General features: G+C 34.6%; 3 protein-coding genes across 3 annotated transcripts in view; 2 read left to right on the forward strand and 1 right to left on the reverse strand.

Annotated features, from left to right (window-relative positions):
• LOC136032035 (uncharacterized) overlaps positions 1–2,871 on the forward strand; it is a 33,583-nt gene extending 30,712 nt beyond the window's left edge. Inside the window, exon 5 of the mRNA XM_065712124.1 lies at positions 2,294–2,871. Coding sequence (XP_065568196.1) covers positions 2,294–2,505 — 212 coding nt within the window. The 3' untranslated portion in view covers positions 2,506–2,871. The remainder of the gene's footprint in view (positions 1–2,293) is intronic.
• LOC136032033 (phosphatidate cytidylyltransferase, photoreceptor-specific-like) overlaps positions 1–27,700 on the forward strand; it is a 239,841-nt gene that overhangs the window by 105,367 nt on the left and 106,774 nt on the right. The window lies entirely within an intron of this gene.
• LOC136032030 (UPAR/Ly6 domain-containing protein crok-like) lies at positions 6,465–27,555 on the reverse strand. Its single transcript, XM_065712115.1, has 3 exons — positions 27,358–27,555; positions 16,273–16,437; positions 6,465–7,812 (listed from the first exon to the last, which is right to left on the reverse strand). The coding sequence occupies exons 1-3, from the start codon at positions 27,416–27,418 to the stop codon at positions 7,610–7,612; spliced, it is 429 nt and encodes a 142-aa protein (XP_065568187.1). The 5' UTR covers positions 27,419–27,555; the 3' UTR covers positions 6,465–7,609.

The raw sequence follows: 27,700 nt of genomic DNA on the forward strand, positions 1-27,700 counted from the left end.
GTGTCTTTGTTCTGACTCTGTATGTGTCTCTGTATCTGAATTTGTGCGTAAGCGTGTGTTTCCTTTTCCCTCTGTATATTTTATTCTCTCTTTCCGTACCTATGTTTCTGACTGAGTGTGTGCCTGTGTGTCGAAATATGTGTTTTTATATGTGTGTTTTTTGGTGTCTTTCTCTCTTTGTATTTTTTCTGTTTTCTCCTTGCCTCTGTGTCTGACTGTGTGTGTGCCTGTGTGTCTGACTGTGTCGTTGTGTGTTTGTGTTTTTCTCTGTGTTTTGTCTCTCTCCGTGCCTGTGTGTCTGATTGTGTATGTGCATGTTTGGCTGACTTTGTATGGTTCATGGTTTGTGCTTGTGTTTTTCCTTGTGTTTATTTTTGTATGCTCTCTCCGTGCCTGTGTGTCTGACTTTGTGTGGTTGTGTGTGAGTGTGTTTTTTCCTCTGTGTGTTTTCTCTCTCTTTATCTCTCCACACCTGTGTGTCTGACTGTGTTTGTGTGTGTGTGCTTTCTTTCTGTGAGTTTTTTGTCTCTCCCCCCGTGCCTATGTCTCTGACTATGTGTGTGCCTGTTTGTCTGACTTTGTGTCAATGTGTGTGTTTGTGTATTTTTCCCTCTGTGTCTTTTTGTTTCTCTCAGTGCATGTCTGTCTGACTATGTTTATGCCTGTGTGTCTGACTTTTTGTGGTTGTGTGTTTGTTTGTTTTTACCCCTGTGCGTTTTTACTCCTCTCTGTACCTGTGTGTCTGAATGTTTTTGCGCTTGTGTGTCTGATTTTGTGTGGTTGTGTGTGTGTGTGCGTGTATTTTTCCTTCTGTGAGTTTTTGTATATCTCCTTGCCTATCGGTCTGAACTTGGACGTGCCTGTTTGTCTGACTTTGTTTGTGTTTTTGTTTTCCCTCTGTGTTCTTTTGTCTTTCTCTCCATGCCTGTGTGTCTGACTGTGTGTTCCTGTGTGTCGGACTTTGTGTGGTTCTTTGTGTGTTTTTCCTTTTGTGTGTTTTGTCGCTCTCTCCGTACCTGAGTGTCTGACTGGGATTGTGCCTGGGTGTCTGTCCTCGTGTGCTTATATGTGTGTCTGTTTGTTTCCCCCTGTTTGTTTTTATGCCTCTCCCTGAGCCTGTGTGTCTAGCTGTGCTTATGTGCCTGAGTTTCTGACTTTGCGTGGTCGTGTGAGTAAGTTTTTTTCCTTCTGTATGTTTTCTCATAAATAATCCAATGCAAAATGTGTCTCTTTTTTCTTGCAGGTGCGTCTAATAGAGCAATAGAAACGATGGATTTTCATTAAGACCTCTCAGAAACATTTCTTTATATGGCTTAACTTTACCTTTAATAACAACCCTCTCCCCTGGAATGGTTGGGCCACCAACATATTGTCACGATGGTGTGAATATACCTAGTCTTGGCTGAAAAAACGTGGTATTTTCATTAAAACCTCTGAGAAATATCTCTTGATATATCTTTTAATAAATATCTCTTAATTAGCGGGACAGGGAATTCTCCGTGCGTCGAATAGGTCATAATGTAGAAAGTATTACCCAAGTAATAATATTGGAAAGACTTTCATAGTCCAGCTGTCTAGCGCTGCATTCCATTGGATGGAAATATCTTTAGAATTCTAATGAGGACAAAAATCTTTAGATTATAAAGGTTCCCTGAAAAACAAAGCCTTGAAAGAAAATGAAATATTGAAGGAATAACCATATTCAAGAAAAAGATTTCTTAAAATATTACTTAACATCCAAGGTTTGCGCCGTCATTACGAAACATCCCACGTGTGCACGGTCATTAAGTAATATCCCACGTGTACACTGTCATTATGTAACAATTACGTATGCACTGCCATTACGTAGCACCCACATGTGTGCAGTCTTTACTTAACATCCACGTGTATGTCCTCCTCAGTTACAAGCATGGATTACCCACGGGGCGCATGACCTCTAACAAGTCACGCAAGATTGCGTCATCCGTACTACAGGTAAACATTTCCTATTACGTAACAATCGAAGAAAAACATTCCCTATTTCGTAACAACCACCTGCTTCGTGTAGAAAACATTCCCTATTAGGTGATTAACGCCTGCATCTCGAAGAAAACTTTCCCTATCACGTAATTTGCATCTCCACTTTGCCATAGAGATATCGCCGTTAAACTTCTTCCTCACCTTAAATCATTAGAGGAAGAAAGAGTAGTGGCTATGGGATCCAAAAAAAAAAAAAACACTGCTTACCTTCATTATCACAAATTTTACTGAAGAATTGAATAAATACTTTTTGTTTGAACGTTTTCTCTTTTAGTTTCAGGTGACGATGATCGAACAATCCGAGGTTGTGGATGGCTTCTAGATGAAGATGAACCCCTTAACGGCTGCAAGACACACAAAAGTTCTTCAGGCACCGTAACAACAGTTTGCAACTGTAACACTGGTGATAAATGTAACACAGCTTCGAATCTTTCGTTGTCTATGCTTCTTGCATTTTTGGTTGTTAGTGTTGCCATTTTCGTTTAGTCGTGTTTAAAATTTAGTCTATTCATATTTTTTCATGAGACATGGCCAAGCATTTTTTTGATTGCATACAAAAAGTGAAAAAGAGGGTATTATGCTTTGACATCGCTCGCAATACATTTTCTTTACTTATTATTGTGTCCCTTACTAGTATTTGTTCTATTTTCGGTTTACCCTTTTTGTGCTCTTTATCATTGGTTATTGCAATACTAGGCTTTAGTAATCTGACTCAAGAACAGCGAAAAAAATGATTTTGGAACATATTTTAGCTCATACTCACTATCTAGTTTTGTACCCTTTCCCATGTAATGCAAAAGAAAATTTAACTCTAAGGTTCATAAATAAAATTGTACAAGCTACTGTTTCAAACAGTCAAAGACTTTAATTTAGAGAAAAAGTAAGGGTATAGTATATACGAAACGTATATACGATATATATATATATATATATATATATATATATATATATATATATATATATATATATATATATATATATATATATATATATACTACCACTTCTGCTACTAATAACTCACTGCAACACCCAGCCACCTCAGGTGAACACAGCTACGCACGCTCCTTCTACAGCACAATCTATTTAAATCACCCTCTTTACACCCTTCCCAGAAGTTACAATTTACACAGCAATTAATATTGCTGTTAGGGCAAAGACTAACAACCCTGTTTATTGTGTGTCACTTTATATCAAACCCTTTTTACACAAATAGTTAAAAAAAGCTATTTCATCCAAGTCACACACATCTCCCCAACATACCAACATATGATTCAACATATTAGATAATTTCCAATATACGACAGAGGTTTCCTTGGTTTCAGAGCCGATACTTGAGTATCACTTTCGTCCGAATTGATCTCAACATTTTTTTACAGTCCCAGAAGATGAATCAGCCTCGGAGTCTAAAGAAGAAAAATTTAACATATTATTGTGTAGTTGATGAAACCTAGGCTATACATGAATCATAATGGATTCAACAAGAGGATTCCTTTAACTACTACTACTAACAACTCACTGTAACAGCAAGCCACCTGAGGTCAACACAGCTACGCACGCTCCTCCTCCATCCCGATCTATTCAAAGCCTCCCTCTTTACGGCCTCCCGAGAAGTTGAGATTTCCCTCGGAGTTCGCCAGTTTATAGTTACTACTCTTAAAATACAATTTGATACTTTAGGGCCTGAGGTAAAAGATTATTTTGGATGATTCTTGATAAATCCGTTTTTTTAATGACTACAGAGGAATATCTTGAGGTTTAAATAAATAGCTTTCATTATAAATTGCCCTTGCTCAATATCTTAAGTGCGCAATATATTATTCCTCTGTATTTATTTTGGTATTTTAAAAGTTTTAGTTCAGTGAAGGTGTTCGTTGACTTGTGGTTCCTGAAATGTGTAAATATATCGGGAAGTTTTTGCCTAAAAAAAAAGCATGTATTAAAAGAAAAAAATGTATCCTGTTTTATTGAATATGACTCTGTAATTTACTTAAACGGAATTGAAATTAGGTGACTAATCAGGAATAATTTTCGTCAGAAAACTTGAGCATTTCAAAAAACCATGTTATTTACTTGAGAAATTTTGAAGCGCTCTTAAAGGTCCATAGCTTTCAAACTAACCAAGATCAATTGATATGTATGAGAAAGAAATCTATTAAAAGCATAAAGGTTTTAGCTATTAAAGGCTTTTATCACTGAGCCACACTATGTTTTATCCAAATTATTTGGGGGGCAACTGCCCCCCCCCCCTGAAACGACGCCTCTAATTGTTGAATATCACGTAACAGCGTAAAACCTTCACACCCTACCGCCTAAATTAAATTTACTGGATCTACGATTTTTGTTTTAATTTTACTATCTAATTTGGTTTCAAGAAATTTAGGTTAAAGCTGGTGTGTTTCCTATTTTCGCAACAAAAACTTTCGGAAAATAAAGCCTTTGAAACCAAATTCACTTTTTCATAAGGCGGTAGTAATTAACTGCTAGTTAATCAAAAGTTGGTCATGATTAATAGCCAAGCCACACTATAGTAATTATCATGTCGGTTCGGTCTCCTTAAGAATTTACATTTTCTAATTTAACACCTTTTGAGAAAGAGTAGTTGATGTATTCTGTGATAATATAATGGGAACGTAGATGGATTGATATGTTATTTCTTCTTTGCTATGTCCGTCAAATGGTTCAGTCCAGTGATAAGTTATGCAAAATCAGAAGTTTTAAGCTCCTATATATAAAAATGTACAATTTTGCTATTTTTGCCTGAAGACAGATCACGGATGCTTGTTTATTTGTTTTTTTTTCCCAGGAGTGATTGTATTGAAATAATGGTCCTAGAAGATCGGGAGAAGGCGCATTCGAACGGAAATCAAGAGTTCTAGTGCCCTTTTTAAGCGACAACACAGGTGGGAGGGCAACTGTCCCCCTTCCAAGCCCATTTATTTCCCATAGTTATCCGATCAAAAATTTGAGATAGCCATTTTGTTTAGTATAGTTGACAGATCAAACATCAAAGTCTTTAAGGGTAAAATTACCTTCCACAGTCCGTGGAGAGAGGCCTGTAAGTTATAAAATTTGCCCATTGTTTTCTTATAGTATGTGTTATTGGAAAAAATTCATACATTCTTCGGGAGGGGGGTTGTACTTCGAGTGGATTTCCATTGGGGTAATCTGTCTTGGGGAGGGAATTTTTTTTTTGGGGGGGGGGATTTCCAGTGAAAATTTTAACAGAATTCCTATAATAATTTTTTTTATTGTCTTATATTCTCGTTGCCAACTCAATTTTGCACGCAGAAATGTTCCGGGGAATTGTACGGGGGCTATTTTCCGCATGATTTGGTTCCCAGAAAAAATTCCATCGAAAATTTCCACGGGATATTTCTTAAATAATAGAGAAACCGGTTAGAAACTGAAGTGTTTTTTAAATGGAAGTAGGCTAAGGATAATTTTTAAGGTTAAATTGCCCGCAAGAAATTTTACGGGGAGGGGGATTTTCATTGAGAATGGAACTGTATGGAGGGAACTTGACGAGGGGGATGTACTTTACGTTGGATAAAATTTTTGACGGAGGAATTTCCCATGAGCAGGAGGGGGGGGGGTATAGTTCATGGAGGGTGAGCCGGATTTACCTGCATTATTTGAAAAACGGACAAAAATTAAATAAAAAAAATTAACTGAAAGTAGTCAAAACGAACAGAAATCATTCCGTGTATGAGGAGTTGCCCACCCTTCAATACCTTGCTCTTTACGCTAAAGTTTCACTGTATGTCCCAATTTTATAAGAGCGGCTAGTAAAACACAGCCATTTCATCAGAAAGGCAAGCTTTTTCAAAAGTGTTAACAGCTTTAACTTGAAGAGCAAGGCATTGAGGAGGGAGAAACCTTTAATATACGAATAATTTACGCTTGTTTTGAGTGTTGATGTTGCTCCTTACTTTCAGTTAAAAAAAAAACTATTTTTTTAAACTTGATTTTCACATACAGTTAAGCAAATTGAATTAATAATAAATAGGTGATTTGATTTCAGTTGGTAAGTTTCAGCAGTTACTCTTTTTGTAATTTTTTGCTCTGGTCAAGGCTATTTTCAAGACAGGGTATTAGGCTGACCGCCATCCCTCCCGCTCTTTCATGAAAAAATCTGTCAGAGTTTGGAATTTTATGTTTATATAAAAAGCAGTCTTTTCATAGCTAGCCCCGTTCCCAACCTGCTATTCCCTCTTCCCACGTCTCCTGGGTATGGTCCTAGCAGTTATTTAGATTTCCATGTGGCATTTCCAAGCACCGTTGGTATCTGCCCTTTTCAACTGTAAAACTTAGTAGCAGCCTAAACTTCTTTTATTTGCATTATATAGATAAAGTTTTTGTAAATGTATGAAATTACCTGACAAATAAATTTCACTGATAAAATGAAAATTGACAAATTTCCTAAAAAATTATCATGATGCAATAAACAACCAAGAAACTTTTATTGCCTCTTTATAAGAAATGATAAAGAACAAGTACTTCACGTTAAATCTCAACAAATCACTTCAGGCCTATTACAAAATTCTAGTTTTCTAATTGCAAAAAGGAACCTAAAGTTTAATAACATCATAGAAACACATTCAAAGTCTTATAATTATCAACAATGGATATATAATTTACTGAAAATAATTAACGAGTATTTTATAGAGTATTTTTATTGACTTTTAAAATTGTAATAGAGGCCAATGAAACCCTATTGATATGTACAATGCATGTCAAAGCAACATTCTCTTGGCCAGGGTTTCCAACAGTTCATTTTCTAAAAAGTATTTCAAAACAGCTAAAAATCAAACATGAATCTTGGTTTTCGCTAAGTCCAAATTTAACCCTTATTTATTTGATTAGGTAGATAACCAGACTTATATTCTCCTTAAAATCGTACTCGAGCTCACATTTAAAAAAAAATCTGGACTCGAGTGCGTCATAGATAAAATACAATATATCTAAAAGTATCATTCTAGCAGAAATGCTGTTAACATGATAAACCTATGATTAAACTTTCGTGAAACTTTGTAATGTCATGACTATTATTCTACTGATTGTACAACAATGATATTATTTTGGTTAAGTGGATTGAATGAACCAAGATCAGTGAATTTATCATATAGGTTATAAAATTCCTATGCATGTGTTTCGGAAAATTTCTATGCCTAGAAAATTACGTTTGAAAATTTTAACTAAAAAATCAAACAGTTTATAGCTACTATGGGATTTTTGAAGCAATTTTATCGAAAAGTTTCAAATTATATTAAAACAAGACATTTAAATTGGCGAAATTAGATTTGAAACGTGAACTATTATGGGTTTTGTAGTTTATCTGTAGAGTGTGTCTGAAGTTAGACATATTAATTTAAATCTAGTTATTTAGAATATTTTGGCAGTGGATATAAATAAAGTAGTGGTTTTCCAAGAGTGAGGTTGGATGCCTTATGCAAAATTTCCAAGTTCTTTGCTAAGTACCTCTAGCAAGCTTTTTGAAATTTTTATACTGACTATCAATGCCATATCGCTACTGATTAGCGGTCATTTGTCATAACTACTTTGGTAAATTATTTTAGACTAATATTTCAGACTAATTCAACATTTTAATTAGTATGGTAAGTACAAGGAGGGAAGGGAACAATGCGTTTACACCGACAGAGTTACAAGCATCGGTTCTGCAAATGCAGTAGTTGTACTTTACACCAGGAGTTGATTTTCTGAAACAATCTTCCATTCCTTCGTCTTCAAGCCAGCCACAACTTCGAATAATACGTTCTGTTCCTTCAACTCCGACTACAAAGAGATAAAACTATAAGTTGGTTTTAATGCCGTGTAAGAAAATTATATCAGTTTCTTTTTGTTACACAAGTCAAATTGATTCAAAACCTAGGTGCAGTTAATGAAATGTGATCTTCAACTGTGTTCCTCAGAAACCTTTTTTCGTCCTCTAAATTTAGAAATCTCCCCTCATGTTGTTTTTAAATATATAGCCAGATTTTCATTGTGAAGCAGTTAGTTGAAATTTACTTGTTTGACATTCTGCCGATGGTATATTTTTTTTTTCTCAGAAAAATACACTTAAAAGATAGTTATTTTTGTAGTGCAAAGTTTATGCTGAATTTAAAAATATACTAGCATTCTTAGTCTGTTTACATCATCCGTTAATATTTCAACTAAATATAATTTTCTCAGTCCCTTTTCGGATCGATTTTAGGCTTTTAAGTTTAATTTTACGTACTAATATGCTTGTAGCTTCTTTGCCGGTAAAGCTTTATTATAGTTTACAATTTTTTTCCCATTTATTCACTAAACAGTTCGTAGTAACGAACTGTAAGTAAGGAACGACTCGGCCAAATAGTAACCGAAACTCTAAAAATTGAAATCTGGATTATAATAGCTATATCAGAAGAATTGACTCATTATGCTATTAAATAATTTGTTAAGTTTAGTGTTACCCATCAGAAGCTACAAGCCTGAGAAAACTTCGCTGATTTTCGAAAAAGCAGAAAAACACCCCTTAAAAGTCAATGCATCTTAATGAAAATCACACCATCAGATACAGTGTCTTAGAGAACGCTACTGTAGAGGTTTAAAGCTCCCATCTGCAGAAATGTGGACTCTTGTATTTTTTTTTTTTTTGCCAAAGAACACGGATGCATGTTTGTTTTTTTTTTCCCCAAAGGTGATAGTATCAAAATAATGGTCCTAGAACATTGCGAGAAGATATTGGATGAGAAAGATCAGGAAAATTACTATAAGGATTGGAGGGTAGCTAGCCCCTGTCCCATGCCTATTTTTCTCCCTAAAGTCGTTCAATCGAAAACTCGGTTGTCCCCTAATTTTTTTAAAGAAAAAATTGACTATGCTCAAATCTAACCGAACTCTAAATACAATAGATACTTCAAAAGGGTGAACACACCCTCAAAACTTCAAGCAATCTTAATGGGCATTTGTCATTAATACAGTTTGCAATCTTAATGGCGTAATAGCTTAATAGCAATCTATAGGCTGTTTGGTACCGTGTGTTTTAGTTTATTTCTTCCTGATTTTTCACACATTTCCCCTTTTTTTAAGATGTTTCCATTGAAAATAGCTCTTTTTCTGGGACTATACTGGAAAAGGGAAAAAACAATGAATACCCCTCCTAAATTTAGAAAAATAAAGTTCACCAATTCCCTAATTCTGGTGAACTAACTGATTTTTTAATCGATCAATTGATTTACTGATGATTTTTGTCTGCTGATTTTTGAATTAAAATCGAGTTGCCATCAAGCCATGGCTAATTGGAGATAAACCTAAGACATAGTCCAAGTGAGAGATCAAGCTGTCATAAGCCTTTTTCAGAAATGAATAAAATTATATAATTTCTTCCTAGGGCAGAACTAAGGTAGATAGTCATAAAACTAAGAGATGGTCGAGATTTTTGGGTTGACTCATGACAGACAATGTCCACTGGACTTGTATGGAAGACGTGGGACTGTGCTTAGACTTACAGGCGAACAAGTGACCTAAACCTAATTCTCTGGCCCTCTGAACTTACCCACCTCTCATGCAGAAAAAATAAATATTAATGTTTTCCAAACTATTCATGGTAATGAATTGTAAGTAAGGAGTGGTGTGGCTCATTAGAATCCGAAATTCTAAAAACAGGGTTTTGATAACAATAGGTCCATTAAAAGAAATGGATTCATATGCTGATTCGAAATATACAAAGTCATTAAGTTTAATGTTTAACCTTTGAAGTTACTGGCTTGAAAAAATTTAGCCGCTTTCCGAAAAAATAGGAAAACACCCCCGGAAAGTCAAGCGATCTCAATAGAAATTGCACCTTCAGATTCATCGTATCAGAAAACCCCTGTAAAGAGCCCCACTCCTATATACAATCATGCGGAATTTTGCATTTTTGGCAAGAAGAAAGATCACAGATCAGTTATAATCAGAGCCCCAGGAAAATTGTGTTCCTTATTTGCATAATTTACGTGATATTCTACCATTGCATCACTAATTAACGCTACGTTGACAAAATCGATGAAGAGGCAATCTAACAGGCTATAGCAAAGTAACTCACGCATCCAAGGCGAACCACTGTTTAAATGTTTTCCCCTGAGAATTGTTTGTAGCTTTGAGTGATTAAACAAAAAATGGCCGGTTTTTTTCAACTGAAAAAAAATAATCAGCATTTAAACTTCAACGAATAGAAATTATTACGATATGGGGAGGATAACCCCTCCACAATATTTCACTCTTCAAGCTAACGTTATTCAGAATGTTCAAAAAGCTATCTTATTCTAATTTAACAAACCTTGTGCTTCACTTTTTGTTCTTAAAGGATTGGGATACAAAGTTATACTTTAACGTAAAGAGCGAAGTATTGAAGAGGGGGCAACCCCCACATCCCTCCGCTGAAAATTCCCCTAGAGAAAATTCACCTCCCAAAAAATGTCTCATTAATTCCCAATAACAAATGCTATGTATAAGCCATAAGCAATATGCTTTTGAATTAAATGAAAAAAACAAGTTTCTTAACTGAAAGTAAGGAACGACGTTAAAACTTAAAACGAACGAAAATTATTCCGTATATGAAAGGTGCTGTTTACTCCTCAACGCCTCGATCTTTACGCTAAAGTTTGACTATTTGTCACAACTCTACATTTTAAAATAATAGAAGCTTTAGCGTTAAGAGTGAGGCGTCGAGGAGAAGGCATCCCCTTTTCATATACGGAATAATTTCTGTTTGTCTTAAGTTTTAATGTTGCTCCTTACTTTTAGTAAAAAAAAAAATTGTTGTTTAATTCAATTTCTTAACGTTTTTCAACTAATGCAGTTTCAAATTTGGCTCACCGTACATGAAATTAAAATAAAATTTGCAAATTAATTTTGGAAGATTTATTCCTTATATGAAGGGTTACCCCTTCCTCATTACCTTACTCTTTACGCTACAGCCTTCAGCAATTTTAAACGTATTACAGTAAACGCTCTTAAAAAATTGGGACAAACAGTCAAACTTTAGCGTAAAGAGCATGGTATTAAGGAGGAGGACACCCTTCATACATGGAGGGGGCAACCCTCCCCCTCAATGAAATTTCCTCCGGTGAAATTTCATCCAACGTATAGTAAACCAATTTCTACACAAAAATCCTGTGTAGCAAGTGCCTTGGAATTGCACTGTGCCTTGCTCCCGAGAGGAACTGTTTTCTCTCCTGCCACAGGAGGTGAACTCTTTTTTACTTTTGTAGTAGTTACTAGTTTTGTCTGACACAAAAATACATGGCATTATTTGACAAAAATACTCCATTAAGGACGTATGTCCTTTTAAAAGGACATGACGGATCTCAAACCCTGAACCAGATACCGAAAATGTGACTCCATATTCGAGTTCAGTGATTTTTTTCATCTAAAAACCTCCTTCAAATATTTTTTTTTCCTTTCGATTTCATAATTCAGTACTTAGGTTAAAATCATGCTGGTAATCCCTTCTCGGTGGAAAAGTTTCGCGGCAAAGAGGCAGCAAAAATAGGTTTCCCAGGAAACGTTTTTTAGGAGAGGATGAGGGGAACAAAAGAAACTTTAAAAGACGCATCAAAAATGTGAAATTGATATGTACTCCCTTACGATTTCTATGAAAATTTCTGGTCTACGCTGTTATTATGAAAGTAAACAATAGCACTAAACCCAAAAATGAGCAGAATCTGCTCCATAGAGGAAGAGAACTGTCCCTTCATCATCCAAACCTCCACCTCAAATAATTTTACTTTTTCAGTTTTATTTATTCAATTAGAATTAAATCTGCTGCCTCCTTATAGTATATTGAACGGTAAATGCATATTAAATGCGTTCAGTACCTTGTGGCAATTAAATGTCTCTCCTTGAACGATTAAATAAAAAAAAAGTTTTTTTTAACGGGAAGTAAGGAGCGACATAAGAACTTAAAGCGAACAGAAATTACTTCGTATATGAAAGGGCTGCTTCCTCATCAACACCCCGCTCTTTACGCTAAAGTTTGACTCTTTCTCTTAATTCTACTTTTTAAAACAGAAAAAACTTTAGCGTAAAGAGCGGGGCGTTGATGAGGAAGCAGCCCTTTCATATACGAAGTAATTTCTGTTTGTTTTAAGTTTTAATGTCACTCCTTACTTCCCGTTAAAAAAACTTGTTTTTTTATATTTAATTTCTGAACGTTTTTGAATCAATGCATGTTTTGATTTTGGCTCTCGCTAGAGGAATAATTAAAACGAAATTTGCATTTTTTTTTTCTTAATTTTGATCGAATGATTTTGAGAAAAAAAGAGCGGGAGAGGAAGCCTAGTTGCCCTCCGATTTTTTGGTTGCTTAAAAAGGCAACTAGAACTTTTAATTTTTTACGAATCTTTTTATTAGTAAAAGATATACGTAACTTATAAATTAGCTTATGTAAAGAGCTTTTGTATTCTCATGTTTTTATTACATATATGAGGGGGTTCGCCCCCTCGTCAGTACCTCCCTCTTTACACTAAAGCTTAAATTTTGTCCCAATTCATTAAGAATGACCCCTGAATCACAAAAGCCGTTTAATAAGTAGTTGAAATTACTAAAAATACTTTAGCGTAAAGAGCGAGGTATTAGGAGGAGGTGAGCCCCTCATATGGGTAATAATTTCTGTTTGTTTTAAGTTGTAATGCTACTCCTTACCTACCGCTGAAAGAAAAACATTTTCATATTTATTTTTTCACTGTTTTTTTTAAATAATGCTAGTAAATCCTGCGCTCCCTTCATGGAAATTTTCTTCCCCCATGACAAATTCCTCGATGGAAAAATCTCCCAGCATATCCCCCTCTCCTCAACCCCTCCCCCAACCAAAAAATCCTCCTGAAAACGCCTGTACACTTCCCAATAACCACTACTATATGTAAGCACTGGTCAAAGTTTGTAACTTGTTGCCCCTCCCACGGGGACTATAGGGGAGTAAGTCGTCCCCAAAGACACAGTTATAAGGTTTTTCGACTACGTTGAATAAAATGGATATCTCAAAATTTTGATCCGTTGACTTTTGAAAATAATTAGCGTGGGAGGGGGCCTAGGTGCCCTCCAATTTTTTTGGTCACTTAAAAAAGGCACTAGAACTTTTCATTTCCGTTAGAATGAGCTTTCTCGCAACATTCTAGGACAACTGGGTCGATACGATCACCCCTGGGGAAAAAAAACGAACAAATAAACACGCATCCGTGATCTGCCTTCTGGTAAAAAATACAAAATTCCACATTTTTGTAGATAGGAGCTTGAAACTTCTATAGAGGGGTTCTCTGATACGCTGAATCTGATGGTGTGATTTTCGTTAAGATTCTATGACTTTTAGGGGGTGTTCCTCCCTATTTTCTAAAATGACGCAAATTTTCCCAGGCTCGTAACTTTTGATGGGTGAGGCTAAACTTGATGAAACTGATATATTCAAAATCAGCATTAAAATTCGATTCTTTTGATGTAGCTATTAGTATCAAAATTCCATTTTTTTAGAGTTTTGGTTACTATTGAGCCGGGTCGCTCCTTACAACAGTTCGTTACCACGAACTGTTTGAAAAAATATTATACTCAGATGCCTACTGGTACAGGATTTCTAACCCACTACGCCACTGCACGCGTGGGCGGTTCTTGCAGACAACAACCTGAACGTAATCGATGAAATCAGGTCCCAATCAGGGATTTTAGCCTGTTGGTAAATTATTTTCTGACCATAACTGAGATGTGTGTTTATTTGTTCGATTTTCTTAATTTTCTCCAGGGGTGACCCTATCAAACCAGTGATCCAGCAAGATCGGGAAAGTGCTCATTTGATCAGAGCTAAAAAGCTCTCGTGCCCGTTTTAAGTGAACTAAATGATTAGAGAGCAACTAGCTCCCCTCCCACGCCCCTTTTATAACGTTTGTAATTGAAAATATACAGATTTTTTTTAGAGGGGGAATGTAAGCGGGGGGTATTTTCCATGGGGAGAGTTTCCGTAGGGAGGAAAGTGTTAATGGGCATTTTCCTTCAGCATCTCTTCTGCAATTTTTTTTATCAATACTAATAGCCAAATAGCCGATAAAATTGTCACATCAGAATACGGGGTAAGTATTTTTATTCGTCACCATTCTCTCTAATTCTCTTCAATCAAACAGTTCGTGGTAACGAACTGTAGTAAGGAGCGATCCGGCTCAATAGTAACCGAACTCTAAAAATGGAATTTTGATACTAATAGTTACATCAAATGAATCGCATTTAAATGCTGATTTTAAATATATAGGTTTAATCAAAATTTGTCTTACCCATCAAAAGTTACGAGCCTGGGAAAATTTGCCTCATTTTAGGAAATAGGGAGAAAGACCCCCTAAAAGTCATACAATCTTAAAGAAAATAACACCGTCAGATTCAGCGTATCAGAGAACCTTGTTTTAGAAGTTTTAAGCTCCTATCTACAAAAATGTCGAATCTCACATTTTTTGCCAGAAGATACATCACGGATGCGTGCTTATTTGGTTTTTTCTTTTTTTGTTTGTTTTTTGTTCTTTTTTTCCCAAGGGTGATCGAATCGACTGAGTGGTCTTAGAATGACGCGAGACGGCTCATTCTAACGGAAATTAAAAGTTCTAGTGCCCTTTTTAAGTGACCAAAAAACTGGAGGGCACCTCCCACGCTCATTTTTCCCCAAAAGTCACCAGATCGAAATTCTGAGAGAGTCATTTTATTCATCATAGTCGAAAAACCTAATAACTATGTCTTTGGGGACGACTTAGTCCCCCGCAGTCCCCGTGGGAGGGGCTGCAAGTTACAAACTTTGACCTGTGTTTACATATAGTAATGGTTACTGGGAAGTGTACAGATGTTTTCAGGGGGATTTTTTCGGTTTAGGGGGGAGAGTTGAGGGGGAGGGGGTTACGTGGGAAGATATTTCCATGGAGGAACTTCTCATGGGGAAGAGAATTTCAATGAAGGGGGCGCGTGATTTTCTAGCATTATTTGAAAAAACAATGGAAAAATTAATATGAAAAGTTTTTTTCTACTGAAAGTAAGGAGCAGCATTGAAACTTAAAACGAACAAAAATTATTACGCATATGAGGGGTTACCTCCCCGTAATACCTCAATCTTTACGCTAAAGTACTTACTGTTTCTTTCTGTTTTAAAAAGTAGAGTTAAGAGAAAGAGTCAAACTTTAGCGTAAAGAGCGGGGCGTTGACGAGGAAAAGCCCCTTTCATATACGGAGTAATTTCTGTTCGTTTTAAGTTTTAATGCTACTCCTTACTTTCATTTTAAAAAACTTGTTTTTTAAATTTAACTCTTGCTAAAAGACTAATAGCCAAGGCAAATCGTCAAATCAGGATTCAAAAAAAGATTTTTATTCGTCACCTTTTTAATTTTTTTTGTCCTAGGCGAGAAGATCAAGTTTTGATGAAACAGAAACAATAGTGTTCGGCGAAGTGAAGCACTGATCACTATTCAAAAAGCGATTTTAAAATCACAAAAACAGTCTTCAAATTGAAGATAGATATTCAACAAAAATAACTCACCGCATAGATTTTTGAAGATCCTAAATTATCCGTCATAAGGCTTGGGAGGCATTTCATAGGAAATTAGAGGAACCTGGTTTCTTAGAAAATGACTAAATAGAAAATAGTTCTCTATACTGAATGTAAAAATTTGCAGCTGAATTTCAAACTATCGGCGCGATGGGTTTAGTGCTGCCAGTAATTATTTAATAAATTACTTTACCTTCTTTAAAGCGTCAAGACACATAATACTGAGTTTTTTTTTGCCCTTACGGGCAAAGATGTAAAAATAGAAAATTCGATTTCCAGCAGAAAAAATTACATTTTATTCGATTGCATTTGTCCAGAAATAAAAGAATACGACAAAATAAATGTTATGATATCTCCAAAGATTCATTATTTTGACAATTTTTAATCAGAGGGGAAGGGGGGCTCAAAAGCCCATGCCTTTTTATGTGCCCTGTTCTTTTTTCTTTTTTTTTGAGAAGAAGCAAGTCCATTAACGAACGCTTTCGGTCAGAGGTTCAGTTATAAATTTTTAGATCATGGCAATATTGAAAGTTCCCTAAAGGGTAATTTTAACGCCATAATAATAACAATTTAGCAGAATTAGCTTTAACTCTTCGTGAACAGTCTCTTTTCTCATTTGGTTCAAAATTTGAAAAGATGTATATATGTCGCTGAAACCCTAAAATTTACTTTTTCTAACTTTTTTTTGCAAAGGCGGGTAGCCCATTACCGTAAGCCCTTCATACCGTTTTCTATGACGCGCCTGCAAATGGTGGCCTTTTGATCCTTCATGCCAGGAATATTGGCTTGTCTCTGGTCACAATCTACCAAGGCGATTGTTGAATTGTCAAAATTCTCACCACATCTTGGATCAAAAGCGGAATTGCAGTCATAACATTTCAAGGCATTGCCTGGAAAATTAAATTTGAGTTTATTGTGTTTGCCTTTCTTATTTATAATCAGCTCAGATACACAGGTAGTAAAATCAATTCAACATGAAAAGACCGGCATTTTGCTTGTAAAAAGCTGTACTCCTTATTGTTTGTTTTTCGGTTTTTTCAACTAAAAAAAATGTATAGTTTTACCATCGTTCAGTTCCGTTTTAATATTCATTTAATATATTTAAGCTTTCCCTTGTGCAGGAAAAATGCCCTTTATCTCTGATACGCAGTCCATTCTGAGTATTTCAAACAGTTCATGTTAACGAGCTGTAGGTAAGGAGCTAAGGACCGACTTGGGTCAATAGTAACCGAAAATCGCAAAATGGAATTTTAATGTCAATAGATACATCAAAAGAATCAACTTATTATGCTGATTACAAATATATAAGATTCATAATATTCATAACATTCATAATATCTGATAAAATATCAGAAAGAAGTCTGAATTGCTTTGTACGAAATGTTGTACACTTTGGGGGCTGAAGGTTGGAACCTATTATTAAATTTGTAACGTGTTCGAGATAGCTCAACTTCCCTGTCAGTTGTATTTTGCTGAAAACATAGCATATTTGATGTTACTTAATCCTAGGAGCGTCAGTTGATAGGGAATGGGGGCGATTTGCCCAATGGATTTCTTATACTTCCTCTAAATCTTGAAAAATATGTGTTTCCCTATTTTCATTGAAAATACCTTTTTTGGGGGGTATTTTCACTGAAAAATCGAGAACACAGCAAATTAACCTCTTCCCTCCTTGATTTTGAAAGTACAATTTACACCACCTTCTCTATTGTTTCATGAATTGGCACCCTTTTCTTTTTCTCACTACCTAAAAGAAAGGCAAAAAGTTTTTAAAAAGATTTGGAAAATAATTAATTGTAGTAAAGAAAATACTAGCTTCTTGGAGCACCAGGCTGACTGAGGCCAGCAAAGTTGTGGACGCCTCCTTTTCCATCCCGAACTATCTAAAGCTTCCCTCTTACTCCCTGCCAAAGAGGTCCAATTCCCTTTAAATTCTTTCTTACGGGCACTTCCCATGGCGTTTGCGGAGCGATCTCCTTCTAGTTTGGTCCTATATGGATTGCTGAAAAGAGCTATCTTTGGTAGCCTGTCATCATTTTTCCGCAAAAGGTATTGTTCAAAAAACCGCATTTTCTGCACAGCTTAGCGCTCTGTTATAAGGTCAGTCAGGTGTACCCGAAACTATCCGTAGACAAATTCTTCTCCGTCGAGAAGATTATTAGACAAATTAGAGCCACATTTGACCACTGTCATCACTGTAACTTCTAATGTTCTGACCTTGTTTCGTAGTCTTATCTTCTAATTATTATAAACTTTTTTAACTTTGAAAAGAAATCCCTGGGTCTTGGCTATTCTACTTTTAACATCTGTACTACATTCGCACTACATCTGATGTACTACATCTGTACTACATTTAGCTTTCAAGCGAACTTAGTGACAAAATTGAGCCAGTCCAAAAGCGTTCAATCAGGATTATCTACAAAGAGAGCAAAATTCCATACTCCTTCCTCCTTAAGTCCGCACGAATTACTAGGATAAAAGAAAGGAGGGACCAAATTTGTTTGCGTTTTGCTAAATCCGCAATTTCTAATCCCCGTACTGAGCACATCTTTCCCGATTCTCATAACCCCATTAGACTTCGACTCCCCGCTTAGCTTACTGGGCAATCACAACGTATTCTCCGATCACTGAGAGGGTCCGTAATAGTTTTATCCCCTTTATTATGGAGTACCTTAATAATTTCTCATCAGTGTCCTGCACCAAAATTAACTCCTCCATCCGTTATTTTAGTTAACAGTATATTTTCGCAATAGTCATGCGTCATTTTGTTATCTTTGGTGACTTTATTTTGCCCATTTGTGATATTTATTTATGCTCTATTTCATTTTTAACCTTGTCTTCGGCACAATCCTTTCTTTAATTGAAAATATTTCATTTTGAGATTTTGACAGTTAATATGACTTTATTTTAAGTGTTTTTTTAATTTTACTGTATTTACTGTATTTTTTATTTTATTTTGCCATTAATCGCATAAAGTTTATTTTAGTTCTTGGACTTTTTTTCCTTTTGCGTTAAATTTTTAATTGACCGTTCTTATGCTTGATTTTTACTGACTTTTTATGCTTTTTTTATGCATTTTTTATGCATTTTGAAAAAAAAAAACATTATCTTATCTTATTAATCTTCTTTACTAATGGTACAACCCAGGTAACTGAAACTTTCCACTTTACCGATTTTCTCTCTTTATTCGACATAATCTCTTCAGATTCTTCAGCTTCATTTATTCTTATACTAAGTTACGAAGTCTTCTGGAAATTAATTCTTAAACTTTTTCATGTACCCTAAACTCTAAAACTTCCAAAAAAGCATTCATTTAGCTAACATTTTTATCAAGTTGCTACTTACTCCGTCTTTTGATCCTACCGGGGCATATATTACTATGACTTATACCTTACACTTTTTACTCGCAAAATAATCAACTAGAATCTCATCATTAATACCTTACCAACCTAAGCAAGACTTAGGAACTTCCTTATTTATTATGAACCTTACTCCCTGCCTATGAGCCACATCCTTAGTAAATAAATTTTATATTACCTAATTTCATGATATCGTAATGTCCTGTTCGGTAGGAATAAGGATACATGGCATTCTATCCTTGCTAAATTTGGTGTAGGAAAGGAAAATAACAATGGTTATAGACTGCTCTAGTTGAGTGGAGGCTTTGTGCAATCCTGGACCAATCTTAGTCACAATATGGCTATCCACACTTGGCGATACTCTTCTATCACCAAGAGTCAAGGTCCTGCACAAGCAATTTCAAGCCTATTACCTCTGGCTCACTATGCATTCATGCCTACAAATATGATACTAAAATAGGGAGCCAGCCCATAATATATGCCTTAGCTAGGAAGAAGGTATCCAGCAAAAAAAAAAAAGAAATAAAAATAAACACCAAAACAAATACAAACCCACAAGAATTATTTTGTAGTCAGAATTCAATACAATGCTTTGTCGTTTACAAGGTACAGTTTCCACGAAGGATGTAGCTGGCGTGCCTATTATTTACTTCCTATTCATTTGGGGTGCAAAAAATTGATTTCATGTCTGCTGCGGAGAGGGACGTCCAATTAATACTGGGCTATTGGAGCAGAGTAATATTTTTGGTTAAGGGGTTAGAACCGTGTGCAAATTAGTTTATCTCTTATTTGATCCAAAGAATTATTAACTAAGGATTGGAAGTTAGACCACGGTCGTCTTCTTTTACTTTTTGCAGCCACTGTCTATAGTAGTACGATTATGAAAAATAACGAGGGGCTGGTAGGAAATAATAAGTCAATTGGTTATTAAGTCAACATAATATTTTAAGTCCTTTCCTTGGTTTTCTTTGTGATTCTTATAGAAAATAATCTATAGCAAAGAAAAAAACCTAACTAAGGGGTTATATAATTACGCAAATTTGTCTATTTTTTTTAGAATGGTTTTTGTAGGAATGGTTGTTAACAGTATTTACATGTTTGTAGGCGTTTTATCTCAGGATGTTGCGAAAATAGTACCTGCTCTTTCGATCATCTTAATTTATGTGAAGATTTATCTTGTGTCGACAGTACTTGTAACCCGGCCCATATTTCTAGGTCTTTGATCCCACTTAAGAATTTAAATTCATCAAAAAAAAGCTGCCCTGGCCGTGAGCCAGGCTACGTCCCCACTGGTCCCATGCCACCGTCAGGATCCCTTAGGCCTAAACTTTCCAAGTCAATCCCTGAGTCGGTTCCCTGGTGAGTCCCGGTACACAATCTTCCCTAGGCCTACTTCGGCGTTTTCATTTCATTCTAGTAATCGACGTCAATCTAGTGATCGATTTTTATTGAATATACCAAAAATGTAATCGCCATGGAAACTGGCACTGGAACAAGAAGCACCAGTTTGCCCCTTTCTTCTCCAACCAGTAATTTCCGATTTCTTTTCGAGAGTACTCCCACAGTCTCTTTTCCTCAGATTCCCCCCAAAGCACTGATTCTCACTTTGAATAGATTTACCCCCTTCTTTCAAGCCGTCAATATGATATGGTGTACAGGTATGCTACTACTCCTAATATTGGGAGTCGAAAGTCCTTGGTACCCACTTCTGACCACTCTACTACTAGGCAAATTAACTTTGAGCCTACTCATAGTACTCCCATCTGTGCTAAATCCGATAAACCCTAGCCAACCCCAGAAATTGTCCATAGACCTCCTCACCCTCAAACTCCTTTTTCACATCGTTTAACAGACAAAACGGGTGTTTCTGGTCCTCATAGTGGTAAACATAAGAATAATAAATTGCCGTACCATTTCCTTAGGTTGCTATTGAATAATGCAGAAAGTCTTGATTTTGAAAAACTTATTGAACTTGAAATTACGGCGCATAAGGTAGCATTAGTTTTAATTTGCATAGCCGAGGTTCAGTCCCAAAACTTGGGTACTCTGAAGATGGCTCATTTTAAGGAGTTTATTAAGCTTCGCCCACAAGATTACACCTTGGTAAAAAGAGTGGAGGGGTAATAATTTTTGTCGTGATAATTTGGAGCCCAGGGAAGTAAATGTTCCAGGAATAAATGAGTATGATGGAATAACTCAGAGGCGCCATTTGGGGGGGGGGGTCAGGGGTGGGCAAATGCCCACCCCAGATTTTCCAGGGGGCCCAAGCTTCCACCACAAAGGGCCCTTTACCGGCCATAATAATCCATTATGTCCAACATAATCCATTCTGTCCAACTGATTTGAAATTACGGCACGCCTATTAAACAAAGAGCGCAATTACTTGACGACCCTTGGGGTAATTACACTATGTGCTATTAATTATTGTAAACTTTGAAAGTAGGTATGATACATAATAAAATTCTCGAGTTATGTCAAATGCCCATTTCCTAGATGATTACGCGACACAAAGTGAGTCGGGGGGGGGGGCCAAGATGGAGTTTATGCCCACCCCAAGATTTTGTCCAAATGGTGCCTCTGGAATAACTTGAATTAAAGTTAAACCGAAAGTTCTACCGCGCCCCTTATATCATTCTTGGATGTTTTTATTATTCAGCCAGCCAAAAATCGAAGCAGCGTAAAGATTTCTTGGAAAAATTTTACGCATTGATTGCGTCTATTCCAAATATCCAAATAAGATGCTGGGATCTTACTTGCCGGTCACGGAAATCAACTAAACACAAGTCATCTTTGTCGGGAAGCTAATTTAAAGCAAATTATTAATATCCTAACAACAAAAGGTGGTACTTCTCTTGACATAATTTGCGCAAACATGCATGAATTCTTTCAAAGACCCAATTCCCTCCCCACACTTGGTGGTAGATTCAATTTTAAGTTTTTGCAAAATCCGATACGAGATCATATTCGCAAGTATAAATTTGATGTATATAAGTATCGACCAATTACTGATTACTCGATTTTGGATGCATGGCAGCAGGAAGATGTATTCGCTGCCAACAAATCAAAAAAGAAAGCCGATTTTTCCAAGTAAAACTTATCGATAATTATTTAATCCATTTTCCACAGGTCAAAAAGAAAAGATGTTTCAATGATAAGCCGTATAAAAATGATACAATAAAAACCTTAATCCAACAAAATTAAGACTGTTTCGCCAAGTAAAAACTGAAGAAGCTAACCTATTAAGGAAAACTATATATATATATATAAAAAAACAAATTCGGAAAGCTTCAGCCCAGTATTACCGCAATAAAGTAATTGAACTCTTTAAAGCACGATCGAAGCAGTGGTATAAAACAGTCAAGAAAATCTGTGGTAAAACAGCCAAAAATGTTGACTTTAGTTTTCATGTTCCTCCTGAAACTACAGCTAATTCACTAAATAAACACCTTGCCAGTATTGTACAACTCCTCCCTGCTCTCTCTTGTAATTTTACCTGCCCCCCAGCACCAGACCAGGATATTCCTGTCCTACAGCCTGTTGATATTGAGGCAAAAATACGTAAAATAAAGAGAACTTCAATATGCCCCCTTGATATTCCAATTGAAACAGTAAAAGCATTTCCTGATAAGTTATCAAAACCTTTAATAAATATTTCTAATACAATAACTTGAAATTGTTGGTTCCCTAAGTGCTGGAAAAAAGGATACATTACACTTATACAGAAGAATGGTGTTAGTTTGGGTTTTTATGGATTCGGACCAACTACCTCAACGCCAACTTTTTCTAAACTGTATGAGAGCTTCGCAGCAGATTGGCTGAAAAAGGCAACCCTTGAAATTATTGATGAACAATTCGGAAACATGAAAGGTTTATCAATGACAAATTACCTGCTCAGTCTTCTCAATGATGTACGTAAATTACTTGACGAGCCAGATACCTGGCTGAATTTCCTTTTAATCGTCCTTCAAAGGGCTTTTGATGTGGTTAGTCATAACGTTTTAATTGAAAAATTGCTGAATGAATTTAATGTATTGCATCTTCTCTGTCAAATAGAAGTCAAGTTGGTAACAAAATGCTTATTCTGATTCACTCCGTGTTTCTTGCGGAGTTCCGAAGGGTTCGCTTTTTGGTCCATTACTATTTCTGGAAGTGATTAACAATCTTAATGATAAATTAGCCAATCGATGGACCTTTGTGGATGACATGTCATTGCTCGAAAATTCCAGAAAAAATACTAATAGTAGTGCAATGGACATTCTCGAAGACGTTGCAAGTGAAGCAGCTCAGTCAAAAATGAAAGTGAATTTTCATAAATCGAATATTATGACCCTTAACTTTCTTAAATCAAAGCCATTATTTACAACCCCAATACCTAGTGAAATAATTACACCAAAAACTGAACTCTTAGGTGTCAAACTTGACTAGCAATTTGAAATGGGAGACCCAAATTTGTTCTATTGTTTAACAGGCTAGTACATCTTTGTCTCTCCTTAAGCTATTTGCTAAATTTTCATGCCCAAAAGCACATATATTTCGCTCCTATGTATATTTTATCCGTCCAGAGTTTGAGTATGATTGCCCCGTATGGCATTTAGGTGTTACGATGGAGCAATCCGATAGGCTAGAAGTTATCCAGAAGAAAGCCCTGAGAATTATTTACGGTGAGGGCAAAGTGCCTGACGTTCTCCTCCTCAAGGAATTCCACCTCCCCATCCTGGCAGCCCAATATGTTACCCTTTGTACCAAATTCGGAAAAAGTCTGCGTCGTAGCCCACACTTTCAATGTATGCTCCCAGCCCCTCATTGCCCTCCAAAGCGCCGTTTACCTCGATCAAAAGCCCGGAGAATCCCGGTTCTAAATTCTACTGATGCAAGAACTGGACGCTATAGAAAGAGCTTTGTGTCAGCTTTCGCTGGAATCATGAATAAATGGAAATTATAATGTACCATGTTAACGTCTCATTTGCTTTGTTAACATACCGTTGTTCTTTGTTTCATTTTTCATTGATAGGCCATCGCCTTCAATTCATCGCCGCGCGTTTTCATACTGTACCTATCTTTTTACTATGCCCTCGTTTTTATTCAATTTACTAATATTACTTACTTTTACTTATGTTACTTATATTTTACTTATGCACTTATGCTTGTGTACTTATGTACTAATTTTTGTTCATTTTATTCATTGTTCTCATTTTATTTGACAGACCATTTGGGTTCATCGCTGTAGGCTATGTTTTACTTGTTGCACTTACGTACTTATATATATATATATATATATATATATATATATATATATATATATATATATATATATATATATATATATATATATATATATATATATATGTATATATATATGTATATATATATATATATATATATATATATATATATATATATACATATATGTATATATATATGTATATATATACATATATATATATATATATATATATATATATATATATATATATATATATATATATATATATATATTTATTTATATATATATATATTTATATATATATATATATATATATGTAAACACACATATATATATATTTATATATATATGTAAATATATATATATATATATATATATATATATATATATATATATATATATTCATATATATATATATATATATATATATATATATATATATATATATACATATATATACATATATATATATATATTTATGTATATATATATATATATATATATATATATATATATATATATATATATATATATATATATATATATATATACATATATATATATATATATATATATATATATCTATATATATAAAAATAAGTTGTCTGTGGATCTGTGGATCTGTGGATCAGGTGACGATCCACAAAAAAGGTAAAAAAGGTAAACTGAAAAAACTAAAAAAAGGCAAAAACTACAAAAAAACTAAAAACTAATAAAAAAAATAAAAAAGCTAAAAAACTAAAAAAACTAAAAAAACTAAAAAACTAAAAAAACTAAAAACTAAAAAAAAACTTAAAAAAAGGAAAAAACTGAAAAATAGAAGAGAAAAAGAAAACTAATAAAATTAAGAATAAAATAAAAAAAAATAAAAAAGATAAAAACTTAAAAAAAAAATTTAAAAAGAAAAAACGAAAAAAACTAAAAAAGCTAAAAAAAAGGTAAAAACCAATAAAAACTAAAAAGAAAAAAAGGAAAAAAAAACTAAAAAAACTAAAAACTAAAAAAAAAACTTAAAAAAAAGGAAAAGACTGAAAAATAGAAGAAAAAAGACTGAAAAGAGAAGACTGAAAAGGAAAAGACTGAAAAGAGAAAAAGAAAACTAATAAAATTAAGAATAAAAAAAAAAAAAAAATAAAAAAGATAAAAACTAAAAAAAAAAGTAAAAAGAAAAAACGAAAAAAACTAAAAAAGCTAAAAAAAAAGGTAAAAACCAATAAAAAACTAAAAAGAAAAAAAGGAAAAAAACTAAAAAAAAATTTTCATCTAAAAAACTAAAAATAACTAAAAAAGGTAAAAACTAAAAGAACTAAAAAAGAAAAAAAACTAAAAAAAGGAAAAAAACTGAAAAATAAAGGAGAAACAATCTAAATAAATGACGACACTCAAAGAGAAAGCGACCGAGACAAAAGGAATGTTCGATTAGCAATCAACAAAGCACCGGGACACAGGGAGTATAAATGACGACGACCGGAACACAGGGACATAACTACAAAGGGGACGCCGGGGTGCACGGGGGGATATATAAATGAATAAAATTAAGAATAAAATAAAAAAAAATAAAAAAGATAAAAACTAAAAAAAAAAGTAAAAAGAAAAAACGAAAAAAACTAAAAAAGCTAAAAAAAAGGTAAAAACCAATAAAATCTAAAAAGAAAAAAAGGAAAAAAAAACTAAAAAAACTAAAAACTAAAAAAAAACTTAAAAAAAAGGAAAAAACTGAAAAATAGAAGAGAAAAAGAAAACTAATAAAATTAAGAATAAAAATAAAAAAAATAAAAAAGATAAAAACTAAAAAAAAGTAAAAAGAAAAAACGAAAAAAACTAAAAAAGCTAAAAAAAAGGTAAAAACCAATAAAAAACTAAAAAGAAAAAAAGGAAAAAAACTAAAAAAAAATTTTCATCTAAAAAACTAAAAAAAACTAAAAAAAGGTAAAAACTAAAAGAACTAAAAAAGAAAAAAAAACTAAAAAAAGGAAAAAAACTGAAAAATAAAGGAGAAACAATCTAAATAAATGACGACACTCAAAGAGAAAGCGACCGGGACAAACGGAATGTTCGATTAGCAATCAACAAAGCACCGGGACACAGGGAGCATAAATGACGACGACCGGGACACAGGGACATAACTACAAAGGGGACGCCGGGGTGCACAGGGGGATATATAAATGACGATGGCGATTCAGGGAATGGTCGATTCACAGGTGGGACATAGGGACACAACTACAATGGCGCGTAACTAATATGGCGCGTAACGACTTACGCGCGCGGGGGGGCTTGGGGGGGGCGCGAAGCGCCCCCACCAACTAGGTGTTGGGGTGGCGCGAAGCGCCACCCCAAAACAGCTAGTATATATATATATATATATATATATATATATATATATATATATATATATATATATATATATATATATATATAAATATGTAAAAATCTATAAAATCAGATTTTCATAAAATTTTTGGCTTGGCTGAGATATTCTACGAAAAATTCATATTCGCTTTAAATTAGCACTAGCTAAATCTCCGTATTAGTAAAATCTTTTTGTGAATTAGACATGAGCTATTCGTTGTTCTCAGGGTATTCTTCTTTGATTGGATTATAGAGGGCTCTAGAATTTAAAAATTGCCTTGAAAGATCCTGCTCTTAATAAAAAAAAAAAAACGTTAGAAAATGATTGTAAGGCATTTCGCTATTTAGTTTTCACAAGAGAATATTTGCACAAGTAGCGAAACAAACCAAAGAAAGAATCTTATAATTATTATCTCAAAGTATGGACTACTATAGCCTTCGTAGACTATAATAGTAAATAATTTACTAACTATTTTTATAACCAAGTATTTTACATTTAAGCAGGGGTGTAATCAGGAAGGGTGGGTGCTCGTGCCACTTAGTTAAAAAAAATATGTCTACAACAATTCATTTCAATCGCCCAAAACTATTTCAAATGCCTCAAATAACAAACAAACACAGGAGGCTACATTCCTTAAGATGCAGTATTTATATTCATCATCACTCAGTGCTTATCTATGGTTTTATGTTAATGACACTAACCATTCGATCGAGTATACTTTTTCAATTACCAGGGAAATTCTATAGGAAAACTGACAAGTTGCTAGGAACATTTTCGTACAGGTAATGTAAAATCATGAAAACATTGTTACGATAGAAGCTGTTGATGTCATGCTTTAACGTCTGGATTGTTACAAACTTTTGAATTAGTTACTTACACAGATTGTTCTGGGAGAGAAACATCACAATAAACAGAGGAAATATGTAATGCTCATCCATGGCTATACTCTCATTCACACAACACTGAGTATTCTGAATTAATCAGATCACAGTGATCTGACTACTTTTTTCTTGCGATTCTACTTTTCAAGAATGAAACTGGCATCGTTCCGCTCTCCGAATCCAATACTGCAGCCAGCTATCGACCTTAACAAAGAAATCGATATGGCGCGAACACTCATTTTGGAGACTATTGCTAATTGGATCTACGTGACCTATAAGGATTCGTCTCCATTTCTAGAAAATCAATGTATCTTGCGTAATAGTTTGAAATTGGATTTT

The sequence above is a fragment of the Artemia franciscana genome, chromosome 10, assembly GCF_032884065.1.
Source record: "Artemia franciscana chromosome 10, ASM3288406v1, whole genome shotgun sequence".
Classification (NCBI taxonomy): domain Eukaryota; kingdom Metazoa; phylum Arthropoda; class Branchiopoda; order Anostraca; family Artemiidae; genus Artemia; species Artemia franciscana.